The sequence below is a fragment of the Podarcis cretensis genome, assembly GCF_951804945.1.
Source record: "Podarcis cretensis genome assembly, chromosome: 1".
In the NCBI taxonomy this organism is placed as follows: domain Eukaryota; kingdom Metazoa; phylum Chordata; class Lepidosauria; order Squamata; family Lacertidae; genus Podarcis; species Podarcis cretensis.
The window spans coordinates 70,011,277-70,024,618 of NC_137170.1; the positions used below are offsets into that span (position 1 = coordinate 70,011,277).

The 13,342-nt window shown below is 40.5% G+C and overlaps 1 protein-coding gene and 1 long non-coding RNA gene across 4 annotated transcripts in view; one reads left to right on the forward strand and one right to left on the reverse strand.

Moving 5' to 3' along the window:
• The window catches only part of GALNT18 (polypeptide N-acetylgalactosaminyltransferase 18), a 372,255-nt gene that overhangs the window by 320,123 nt on the left and 38,790 nt on the right, over positions 1–13,342 (forward strand). For both annotated transcript variants that reach the window (XM_079966313.1, XM_079966312.1), the window contains exons 7-9: positions 1,735–1,920; positions 4,400–4,537; positions 8,375–8,470. In XM_079966313.1, coding sequence (XP_079822439.1) covers positions 1,735–1,920; positions 4,400–4,537; positions 8,375–8,470 — 420 coding nt within the window. The remainder of the gene's footprint in view (positions 1–1,734; positions 1,921–4,399; positions 4,538–8,374; positions 8,471–13,342) is intronic.
• Positions 1–13,342, reverse strand: part of LOC307210931 — a 48,755-nt gene that overhangs the window by 30,152 nt on the left and 5,261 nt on the right. The gene's annotated exons all lie outside the window — the stretch shown is intronic.

Below are 13,342 nucleotides of genomic sequence, written 5' to 3' on the forward strand. Positions count from 1 at the left end.
ACATTTACTGGTGATTGTTTCTTACTTATTTGTGTAGAGGTTTGATGCCCTTGAGACCAAAGCAAGCCCGAGTCCTTGTTTTGAGGGCACTGCAGATTTCTAGGGGGTGGGGGAGCAATTGTTGTCTTGTAAGCATGAATAGCAAAGCGCTTTCTTGTCTCCCAGCATATGCTGGATGTAATTAGGCAACTGCCCAAAAAAATAGGCCTTGTAAACATCCTGAATCCATGCCACATTCTCCTAGCCTCAGATGCTGCCAAATGCCTAAATGAGTGTTCAAGCCAAAAGGCCTAAATGTATAAAATAGATCTCTAAACAGAATGCTTTTCTGGTATAGAATATGAATAGTGGGTGGACAAGCCTGGAAAACTCAAGGCTCTATTTCAGAAGGCAGTATTCAGATAGCCTGTCACCTATTCTCAATAGAGATGGGATGAGAGACCAGACTGCATTACCTTGCAGGAGACCACTGTGGAAAGGTGCCCTCTTTTGTTTCTCTTTGTCCTAGAAGAGGGTCTTCTGTATTGGTTTTATTTACTCGGTACAGTTCGTTCATTTTTTATTTATTATAATATTTATTAGCATTTTCATTTAAAAAAAACCACTGTGTGATTATACAGGCATACCTCGGGTTGAATATGTGTCATGTTGAGCGTGTTCGAGTTGCACTCCGTGGCATCCCGGAAGTAACGGAACACGTTACTTCCGGGTTTCGCCACTCGCGCATGCACAGGCGCTCAAAATGACGTCACACGCATGCACAGAAGCTGTGAAAAGCAATGCGCGCGTGCGCAGACATGCCACCGCTAGTTACGTTTGCTTCTGGATTCGAACGGGGCTCCACAACGGATCCCATTCGCATCCTGAGGTACCACTGTACATATCTTTACATTACCTATAATCTGACTCTCTCGAGTCGACGACTCCCCCCCCCATCCCTCCCAACTTGACATTCTAACTTCCAATTATAATTTCATCCGCATTTCTCATTCCCCCCCATCTACCTTTCCTTTTACTTTAAGATTCCTTATCATTGTAAATAAGTTTCTATTTTTAACTGACAAACCTTTAAGCTAGTCCTGTTAGTGTTGTTAAGTGTTTACAATATTTTTTTCAAATAAATAATAAATTTACTCCAGTCTTTTACTCGGTACAGTTTGGGTCATCTTAACACAAATGCCCTAGTGTTTTCACTGCAAGTTGTAGTTCCATTGGTTCAGCTTCATCATGTAAATGCAGCCCCCACATTTCTGATTTCATTCTAAAAGCATTTTGTTCTTGCAGAAGACATTTAGTCACAAGCATATGGTGCAAAAATTCACAGAGCTGAGTATATGGGCATCTTGTCTTTGTAAGGATGGCATTGGCTGCAATCATAAGCAAACTCACTGCTTCTTACTTCCAAGTAAACTGACATAGGGTAAGATTAAATAGTTGAAAAAGGATGCAGTTACTTGTCCACTATAGCTGTATGTGTGAAAGTCTACAAAGGTATTCACATAAACTTTGGCTTGAGTTTCCCAGTGACTGTCAGAGTTAGATTTAGGTTTATAATTCAACTAAAGCACTGAAGAGACTCATAGTCATAGCACACTTTTTACACTTAAAGGACTGTAGCAGATTATAAATTTCAAAGAATGTCCTTGTAAATTTTGAAATCCAACAACAGGCTGAAAATATTGACATTTTGGACATAATGGAATTCCCTAAACTGGCCAATTTATTTGTTTCTAGGTATGGCAGTGTGGTGGCAGCGTTGAAGTTCTTCCTTGCTCTAGGATTGCCCACATTGAACGAGCTCATAAGCCGTATACAGAAGACCTCACTACTCATGTCCGAAGAAATGCACTCCGAGTGGCTGAAGTCTGGATGGATGAATTTAAAAGCCATGTTTATATGGCATGGAATATTCCTCAAGAGGTGGGTCATGAATGAACACTGATACGATCACAGTACCTTAGTTCCAATTCCCCATATTTTTGTGAAAATAATGTTCAAACATGTATTATACCAGGGTTGTCCAACAGGTCAATTGTGATCTATCTACCAGTCAATCACAGGATGCCCCTGGTTGATCCTGGTCGACTGCAGAATCCCCTCCCAAAAAAACTCAACATCTCTGGTCCATCCAATAGGTAGATCACTGTCAGTTGTTGTTGTTGTTTTTTTTATAGAGGTTGTAGATCACAGTCTCTTGGAAGTTGGACAGCCCTGTATTATAGGTAGGTAGCCGTGTTGGTCTGCCATAGTCGAAACAAAATAAAGAAATTCCTTCCAGCAGCACCTTAGAGACCAACTAAGTTTGTTATTGGTATGAGCTTTTGTGTGCATGCAAAAAGTACAGATGCACACACACACACACACACACACACACACTTAACTCTCTGCAGCAAACAACAATGTGTTATTCAAATACAGGAGCTAGCTTAACACAACATGCCAGGCAGGCTATTGCTTCATTGTAAAACATCTTTGTCCCCCAAATACTATTAATTGGGTGAGAACTGAAATGTGGATTTATTACATACGTATATCAATTCATATTTATACCTTATAAAATAATTATTTCTATATACCAATGTGAAATGCTTCTGTATCTCCAAATAATTTAAGGCTACATAAACCAGCCATCATGCAGACACCCAAATTCAGTGTAGACATAAAATTCTTGTGGTCCCTCTAGACTGTTGTTGGAGTGCAAGTATTTTCTGCAACATACTCTTGACACACTAATACCGCATTACTGGTGGATTTATTGTTGTGCGGTGCTCCCCTAATGTCACTACATTACTGCCGTCTGGAGGAGCAAAAAAAAAAAAAAGGGGGGGGGGACAAAAAGAACCCAGAGCATTTGTGGTGTAAAAGGTTACAGGATTTCAAAAGGAAGTTATGGAATATATGCTGGTCGGAAATGGAATCAGTGCAACCACCACAAAACTTTAGCAGGCACAAACAGCACTAAAGGGATCACATGTGACCTCTTCAAAATCACCATGGGCACAAATAATCATGAATGCACTTGAAAAAGGACATCTTGAGGGACCTTCAATCTCTTAAGCATACTAGAGCCTGGGAGCCTGCTATAGGCTAACCCTCTTCTTCCCTAGCCCCCTTTTCCTGTTGCATGTGTGCCTGTGCTCCCATCAACACTGGACCCATGGGGCAAGCATCCTTGTGCAGTGCCAGGTCTTTTTCAAGTCACTATCAGCATGAGAAAGGTGGAGGGTGTGTGTGACAATAATCCTTTTCCCAGCAGGTTATGAGGACTGCAGATATTTAAGGCTCATTTCCTAACCTACCTGATAATAAATATTTTTATGTAAAGTTTATTTATTCTTTATTTTGTTTGAGTATTTTGAGCTGTGTGCGACGACATAATCTACAGTAAGAATGTCTCATTTTACTTCCTGTCAAAGACTGGTCATGAATTTGCATTTAGATGCCTCTCTAGAAATCTCTACTGCATAGCTATAATGAGATAAATTATTGATCTCCACTTACAGGCTCTTTATGAAACTCGTGTATCTTGAACTCCACAAAACTGTGTTACACCAGCCAAGGCTTAGCCATAAAATGCAATGAAAAGGGGAGGGGGGAAAGGTTTTGCAAATTCCTTCAACAAATATGGCAACTGAAATTGTTGTTGCAGTTAATTAAATTTCTATACCGCCTGTCATCCAAGGACCACAGGGCAGTTCACAATATAAAAACATAAAAATATGCAAGATAGTAACTAACAAAAACAATACCCCTCACAGACACACAGTTTAAAGGGCCATAGATTGCTTAATTAGCCAAAGGGCTGGGAGAAGAGGAATGTTTTTGCCTGATGCCTAAGGATATGTAATGTAGGCAGCAAGCGAGCCTCCCTGGGGAAAACATTCAACAAACAGAAAAAGGTGGGCAGGATTTCTAATTGTTGCAGAGAAATACGAAAGCCACACATCCACATTTGCCCAGCAATGGAATCTTTGAAATAGACCATACCTTTGCTGGTAGAAAAGTGGTTTCCAGGACAACTTGCTTTTATATATACCAATTGTTTTTGAATCTTAGAATTGCTTCAATGACATTATTACTGTGGAACTTGATTCAAAATCCATTGAAGTCAGTGAGAATTAACCCACTGAATGTAAAATATTCTGGATCAGGCCCCCAAATGATGGTGTCTTTTATGTTTAAACACACTGACACAAATACCTCAGATTTTGTATGAAATACCTATTTATTTTAGGCAGCTAAAGTATGCTAATCATGCTTCAGTGCACATCCCTGTGTTCCTTTCCCCCCCTTTCACTGAACTTTACAAAAGAGCACGGAGAATTGTAACACGAACTGCTAGAGAGCAGGAGGATGGCTTTTATATCTCTGATGTGTTTTTTTTGGTCAATGTGCACAGGATTCTGGAATTGACATTGGTGATATTTCTGAGAGGAAAGCCTTGAGGAAAAAGCTACAGTGCAAGACCTTTAGGTGGTACCTTGTCAGCGTATATCCAGAAATGAGAATGTACTCAGACACTGTTGCCTATGGAGTGGTAAGAGTCCTACTTATTTACCTTGATTATTCATCGCTGTGGGAAATAATTCTCCCAGATAACCGCCACAGGACAAACTTGCAGGTCATTTATTTTGTTCATTTATTTAACTGTTTGGCTGCTTGTTGTTTGACAGAGGTGTGATTGTTCTACTCTACCTCACACATGCATGCACTGCTGTATCATCTCTGTTTCTGGTGTGTTTTGAGTCCTTTAAAAGTAGAAACCTGATGCCCACACAGGTACCGAACGTAGTCATATGTAGCCTACAAGTGGAGGGGCAGAAAGGAAAGAGTTATCTTCTTTGCTGTGTCACCTTGAGGGAAGTTCTTACTCGCCCTATGCAAGTGGACGCAGGTGGCGCTGTGGGTTAAAGCCTCAGCGCCTAGGACTTGCTGATCGAAAGGTCGGCGGTTCGAATCCCTGCGGCGGGGTGCGCTCCTGCTGCTCGGTCCCAGCGCCTGCCAACCTAGCAGTTCGAAAGCACCTCTGGGTGCAAGTAGATAAATAGGGACCGCTTACCAGTGGGAAGGTAAACGGCGTTTCCATGTGCGACTCTGGCTTGCCAGAGCAGCGATGTCACGCTGGCCAAGTGACCCGGAAGTGTCTCCGGACAGCGCTGGCCCCTGGCCTCTTAAGTGAGATGGGCGCACAACCCCAGAGTCTGTCAAGACTGGCCCGTATGGGCAGGGGTACCTTTACCTTTAATGTGATCTGACATTTAGAATGCTTACATGCTTCACATTGCGGTTTGTTACCACCCATTACAAGCCATGGTTAGCCTGCTGGGCTGTGTTCGGACATTCAAACAAATCACACGTTGACTAAACAAATCATGACTTAGTGTTATCAGTGAAAAACACCGATTTGGGGACAGATTCATGTGAGAGAAGATGGGCCTTCAAATATTCTCTTCCTAAATATTTAGGGCTACATCTGTAACAGCCAGCATTTTGAGCTGAGCCCAGAAATCAGTCGGTAAGCCAGAGCAGATTGAACAAAGTTAGAATAAGAGACTTGGAAAAACAAACCCTGGAAAATTGTGGCTTTTGCAAGAGTGTTTTCTGTACTCCTTTCAAATTCAGCCTGATGTAGAGTGTATTGTAGTAATCAAATCTGGATGTGACCAAGTCATGTGTGCAATGGCCCAGTCGGCTTTCTCTAGGAAAGATGGTACACCAAATGAATTTGAGCAAATCCCTCATAGCTGTAATTATCTCAAGGCAATCCAGGAGCAATGCAGGTTCCAGAAGCACCCCAGACTGGAATGCATCTCTAGGACACCTGAAATTGTATTTTTTAAATTAATAATATAATACTTCTTAATACCCAGATGGCTTTTGAGCAGTTTACAAAACATAAAAACAAACTGTATAACATTGTTAAACTAAGGAATAATTAAAACTACACCATAATTAAAATATGGAATAAAACGATACCATTAAAATGTAAAGGGCCATGATTAAAATGTGCACCAAAACAATCCCATTAAAAGCACAGAAATTAAAACAAGAGAATTGCTAGTCCCTCAGTCTTGTAACTCCTCTGCTAGATAATGCGTGATGAATTTGACATTTGTGCATTTAAATCCCACTTAAGGTTCATTGTATTCCACGTAGTACCTTTTCTCATGAAACTCAGCATTGAAAAGATGAGAAAGATAGCAGTGTTCTAGCTGTCAGAAAGTGCCTCCAAATAAAATTAATAAAATAGATTTTTATTCTCAGGTTAACAGCCTATTCCTAATTATGTATACATGTTAGTCCAACTGCAGTGCACTTAATGAAAGTTAAAAATAAAAACTTACAGTATGACCACAGGCAAAAATAATTCTATGTTTGACAAGATGGTTTCTTTTTTAAACACCAGAGATCTAAAGTTAACTCAGACTCTCATAAAAACTGAGTTGGTTTCTCACTTTATAAAAAGAGTGTTTCTTATTGTTTGGGATGATGCCTAAGGCCTCTGTGATCAAGGATATAAAAAGGGAGGTAAAAGCAGTACAAGCCCATGGAATAACTGAGTTTTCTGTCACACACTTGTTGGATAAATCCAACATTTATTTGACAGGCATACATTAAAAGCTCAGATCAGCCCTGCAAAGGTATCAACTGTGCCAGGCTTCTCAAAGAAGTTCTGAAAGAAATCTGAAATACTAAAGGGTACTGGTGCAAGACATGAAATTGTCTTGACATAGGAAAGATAAGTAGTGAATGCAACTGTTCATCTAGTTTCCAAGTGTACTTTTGTCACACTGTGTGCATTGCTTTTCTAAAATCATTTGTCCTCTAGATTTGTCAGAAAAGCCTTTGCAAATTGAGATATTTGACCAAGCCCTCATTGGTGTTGATACATGCAGCTGCATTGTTTTTAGGGGATTTATTCACAGGCTTAAAAGTTCAGGATTAATGTTGGCATTTCTGTCTGTCTCCATTATTTTCATGAAACGGAAACCTTTTGGAACATGAGAATCTGCCTTTCACCTGATCAGCTCAATGGCCCATCTAGTTCAGCATTGTCTACACAGATTCCAGGATCACTCCTGGAGTTACATTGAGGAGTCTTTCCCAGACCAGATTTATAGATGTATTTAAAAGGAGATTAGACAAAGACATGAAACATTAGTTTATTGATAACTGCTAGTCATGATGGGCTTATACTGTCTCCAGGATCAGAGGCAATATGCCTCTGAATATTAGTTTCTGAGCAACTACTATAGGAGAGGAATTTACTCTCAGGTCATGCACGTGGGCTTCCTATCACAATATAGATTAGACATGCCATTGGAATAATCTGACATGACTATTCTTATGTTCTCTTCTTACATATATTGATATGCCAAGAACAGAATCATACAACAAAACACCACCACCACAAACTGGCTTAAAAATATAAAACCAAATTTACTAGAATAGTAGCTAGATCAACTTATAACCATTAAAACAACAAACATACTAAGGTGCCATGTGCAAGACAAAGTCTGGAGATACTGTAAACATGGGGTGGATAAATGTACAACTCTATCTTAACAAGTTACATGTACAATAAACGTTATACAGTCTGGATAAAGTTTGTGGTGTTGTTGTTTTGTTGTATTATTATCACTGTCACCACATTTGATACTTTGTGTGTGTGTGTATATATATATATATGAATAGAATCATGACATGCAAGGTTGCCTGGATCCTATGATAAATTAACTTGGAGGTAATGGAAGCCACTTGTTCTCCCCACCCCCAAAAAAGAATGCCTCCCTGGTCTTGGGCCCTCCTGAACAAACCGTGATGCAAGGAGTTGCTATGAGGGGATGAGGAACTTTACCTCCCATAAATGTTCTTTTGAGCAAATTTCCTCACTCCTTTAGCATCCCCCAGCCCACAATCCACCTTGTTCAGGAGGGTCTCTGATTCCCCCTGAGAGGCTCTTTTGATGAACTGGAGGGCATGTGTAGGGGATAAGAAATATCCTTAACATCCTGTCATAAGTACTAAGAGTCATGGCTCTTCCTTCTTATCACTAAAGAGTAACCAAGAAAAGGCCAATGCCAGAAACAATATAATAATAAAATAAGTAATCATAAATTCGCTTGTGGTGTTGGGATCCTAGTGATACAAAGATTTTAGAGAATTGTAATCTTGAATGTAAATGGTGCATTATAGATGATGCCGTAGCATCACATTATTAAACATTCAAGCAATTTTGTGTTTTACTGCCTATAGGTAGTTAAAATTTTATTGCCAAGATATAACTTTGATCAAGTATAATACTTGTCCTATTTTAACAAGCATGTATTCTCTTTTTCCTCTCTCTTTTTCTTCCACTGCCTGTACTCTGTAGCTGCAGAATTCTCTGAAAAGTGATTTGTGCCTTGATCAAGGGCCAGACACAGAAAATATTCCGATCATGTATATCTGCCATGGAATGACGCCACAGGTTAGTGAGACTAATGATCTGATATCTTGCTGTTTCTTTTAGTAGGACGTGTGGGAGGAACCATATTGCAACTGACAGTGGATTTCCCCCTTATTACAATACCTCCTTGGGCTGTTTATTAGATCTTTTATAGTAATGTGAGCATTATTTGTGCCATGGTGTTGAGAATCACTGGTCTATTAATTAGTGCCTCCTTTATTCACTCTTGAACAAAAGAATGATTATAGGGCTATGTTTATCATGAATTGTTGGCATGGACCTTTCTTACTGATCTTTTTCAGTAGAAGTCTAATGTGAATATAATAGTATGTATTCAAAGAAATTTATTTTCTCTCTTTCCCTGCTACACTTTTTGAATTACATGATTTCTTTTAAGCATTTGTAAAATGTTGGAGGTCATTTCTTAATATGCGCAATCCTTCTTCTAAGAAACGTTTTCCACTTTCTGCTAAGTAAAAGTGGCATTGTAGCTCTTTCAGCTCTTCAGCAAATACCTAGACAGAGCTCAGAGGTCCCACCATTTAATGTTACCTTCTGCTGTAGGAACATTCCATAGGATCATGTCTGCAAGTTTCAGTGATGCTGCACCAGCCCAGTTCTAGCGCTATTCTAGCCCTTCAAGTTGGCCTTATCAACTCCATGCTCTAACCAACTGAGCTATCCAGCCAAGAACATGTGGGATTAGGTACAATGTATGATATACTATGCTAGAAATAATACATACTGTACATCATTTGTTAGCTGTTCTCAGAAGTTTTATTGAGTGGCCATAGACTGACAGATAAAATAAGTTATTTGATTTAGCAATATATTTATTATAAAGTAGAGAGACCTCTTTTTTGAGGGGGTTCTGTAATCATATGCAAGCCTTTTGTCAAAGGGTTTTATCCCTCTTTATTTCTGTAGGTTTATTTTTCCGTTGTTCTTGCTTCTGACAGTTTCATGATTTTTGAATTTACTGTGGAGACTCACAACATTCACTAAAGCATGAACAAATGTATACCAGAAGGGAAAAAACTGGCCTTCCTTGCTGGGATCCTGAGTCAATTTTGCCCAGACTTCATAGTCCGTGGGAGGCTGTGTGTTTTACATTTTTGCTGGAATTTGACTTCTTTTCCTGACTGCTTTCCAAATTGAACACACTGGTGGGGTTGCACTTGACGAAATTATGAATGACAAAGACAAAAATATCAGACAGCTTCATCTATCTTGCTTATACGTTGCACCGACTGGATGTTGAACCAGATCAAGGGTTTATTGTTCCCCTTCCAAACGCCTGTGAAATTACGCTAACCAGCATTTGCCTACGGGTTCTCTAAATAACTAACTTCTCTACTTGGTCTTTCACAAGTTCCTGACAGTCAGTTTTCTTCACCTTCTGGGAATACTCTGTAACTCTTTTTTGATGTATCATTCATCTCCAGTAATGATGCTGGAAAAACACACTGCTAATTCGAATTGGAAATTTTAAATGATATTTCAGAGGCATGCACACAAAATGCTTCCTTCACAGTTAGCATCATTTTGTGTTTTGACCAAACTGTTTTGGAACCAAGTGCAATGTAATTAAGACTGCTGTATCATGCAACCCATGCTATAACGCCTTTGCAGTGGCTGAGATTTAGCTCTGTATTCTCGCTACTCCCTATAGCACAATATCCATTCTCCACGTAATGAACAGGAAGGGAAGTCCTGCCGCAGGGAAGGATAGACTTGCTATGAAATAAGGGATAGCCATATACCAGGAAAAAACCTTGGGATCATAAAACAATGGACAGTGCTGGCACAGGGAAGGAATGGGGAACTTGTGACCCTCCAGGTGTTGCTGGACTCCATATCCCATCATCCCTGACCATTGGCCATGCTGGTTGGAGCTGATGGGAATTGGAGTTCCAACAACATCTGAAGAGCCATTGCTGCTTTAAGGTGGGTGGTATGCTCACCGATTTTCCGAGCTGATATAGAGTGAATACACATATGATATGCAAATAAATACAGCAATGAGATAAGTTTTAAAATATTTTAGTTGTAAAAAAAACCTGAGTTGCTGTTGGGCTGCTGACACTAGTCACCACAGAGGTTTCATTTCTGGTAAAATGCATTTCAGATTAATTTGCATCACTTTGGTGGCCACTTTAAACCACGCCTTTCTCTTTTTTTTTATGAATATTTATTGGCATTTTCAAAAACCACACAAAAACAAAATTAGACAAAAAATAACAGAAATACAAAAATCCAAAACTTAAAAAACAATTAAAAACACATAAAATTTCAATTACTTATTTTCATTTAACTTGTTTCTCAGACCTCCTCGCACCTCCCCTTCTTGTATTCCAATTTAAATTATTAATTCAGCAAATCCTTATATCCAAACTTAAACATCAATACTTATACATCGTTACTCATTTTTAAACATTTTTCCTAAAGTCGACCAAAATTTCCCTTCCACAGCTTTCCCAAATTCCATACAGATAGCAAAACAAAGTAAAAACAAAGCAAGTTATAGTTATATACCCTTTGGATTCCCAAACTCCACCCACCCCTTTCCCGGTTTCAGTCCCCAACAAATGTTCATCAGTCTAATATACTGTTTAGCCTGGAGATCTCACGTCCGAGGCTCTTAAATCTCTTTCAGTTTCTCTCTGCTGGCCTTTTTGATAGTCCTTAATGCTAGACCCCAAATCTCGGAGAGGCTCCGGCCCAACAGGATCCATATTTTTTCCAGCCAGCCCTCCATGCTTAAAGGTAAAGCCTATGGGGTACTCCAAATCTAGTTTCATACTCCTTTCAAGTCCAAATGTCCCCAAAGCTCCAACTTCTACCCTGGTCAAATTTATAATCCTTCGGTCTTCAGATCCCCACATGAGGAGATCTCTCAGTTTTGCGCTCTCCAATTCAGGCCAGACTTTCCACCTCAAGTTTTTATTCTCCTTTGTTGCCTTCATGTCAGGCCACAAATTGCAGCTCTCCTTTAACATCTGCAAAATTGCAGCTCCTCCTTCCTTTTCTTCAGGGGCAACATATGTCTCCTTCTCCATACTCTCATGGCTCTCAAGTTTCTCTATTTGTCCATTTGTATAGGCTTCCTGCTTCAAATCCTTATCAGCTTCAACAATATTATCTGCTGCTAAGACCAGAGTTGTGACGCTTGTAGCCAAAACATCGATTTGGCCTTGTAACTTTCCCAAGAGAACAAATGTTCTATCCAATTCAGTCTGAATTCTCCCTCCTCCAGCCATTCTTGTAATGTCCCTAAACCCCCTCTAGGGGGATTTTGGTTCCTTAATGTCTTACAGCTCAAATCCAATAATCAAGTTAGTTTGTATCAGCCCTTCCTTATTTTCAACAAATTGTAACAAATATAACCAGCAGAAGCGACAGAAACAAAGTTCTCTTTTTCCTTCTGCCAGCCAATTTGACAGCTGTCAAACTCTTCAATACTTCATCAACAGGCTCTCTCGCGGGACGCTCCTGGGTCCGGGGGGGGGGGTGAAACTTCAGCTCCCAAAGTTAATCTTTTATCCTCCAGTAAAGTTTCTTATAGTGTCAAACCATGAAGGTTAAAGTCTTTTTAAAAAAAGAAAGAAAGGATTCTCTTGACCTTCGATAGCAGGTTCTTTGCTTTAGATTATTTACAAAGAGGGGGGGCGGACTTCCTTTTTAACCCTTCCCCGCTCGTTCCTGATTCAACAAAATTTTGCTCTTAATTCCAAATTCCGTATTACTCACGGGTTGTTACTTTAAAGTCCAATTGTTCCAAAGAAAAAGTCAACGCTCTCCGACAATGGCTTGCGGCTTCACTCCGCAGAAGGAGCAGTCTACTCACAGCACAGCGCCGCACCCCGTCCCCGTTCCGGAGCCTTTAAAAAGGCTCCTTCGCAGCTTGGGGGGGCGCAAATGGTGCCCGCCGAGTCACCATGCTCACAGGCATCCGCGCCTGTGATTTTTAAGGGTCCCCGCGTCGCCGCCGCGGACAAGACCCGATCCTGCGGAGCCGATTCCCTCCGGAGCTCGGAGGGAATCCGCCATTAGTCGATGGCGCTAACCCGGAAGTCCTCTAAACCACGCCTTTCTCTTTCTAATGAGCAGGCAGACTATACTTTAGCACATGAACGGCTGCCCTGTGGTCCTCCAGATGTTGTTGACCTCCAACGACAGCCAGCATGGCCAATAGTCAGGGACAATGATAGGCATAACTGTTTTAGCAGACACACATTTGGAAAAGGCAGTTATGAACAAGACTGTACACAGCTAAGCCGCATCAATTTAGGTGACTAAAACAAGTGGGAAAAGAACTATCATTAGCATGTTAAAAATGCTTGTGTTTGTGCACAACCTGGTTCATGGAGACTTTCCTCCAGGGATTATGGGCAAAACCCCTCCCCTCTTGGAGAAAAACAGTCTGGCTTTTCGTGTGTTCAGATAATGGTGGGAGTAGAAGCATTTGAGGACACATCCTAGGACTGGTTCCTTTTTTATTAGCTCTAGGGCACTTCCAGAAATAATTGAAGTGTCTGGTGCAGACCTGGGGAGTTGTTTGTGCCATTCACTTCCAGTATAAGAAGTCTTGCAGCAAAATGCTGAAACATGAATGGCAGGCATCTAACACAGTCTGCACCCATCCCTGTACCTTACTAAACCACTGTTGTGCCTTACAGTCATCTCCAGTGTCCTTGTTGAATGCTACAAACATGGGTGTGAAGTCCTAGCAATCTGTAGGAGCACCCTTGGGCTGCTTTGAGTCTCTACCGTATGCCTAAAAATCCTGGATACAAAGAGGGAGTAGTGAAGAAACCAGGGGTGCATACAGATGTGAGGCAGGAATTTGCTGCTGCTGCTGCTGCTGCTTATGACATTTATTTGTCACTTTTA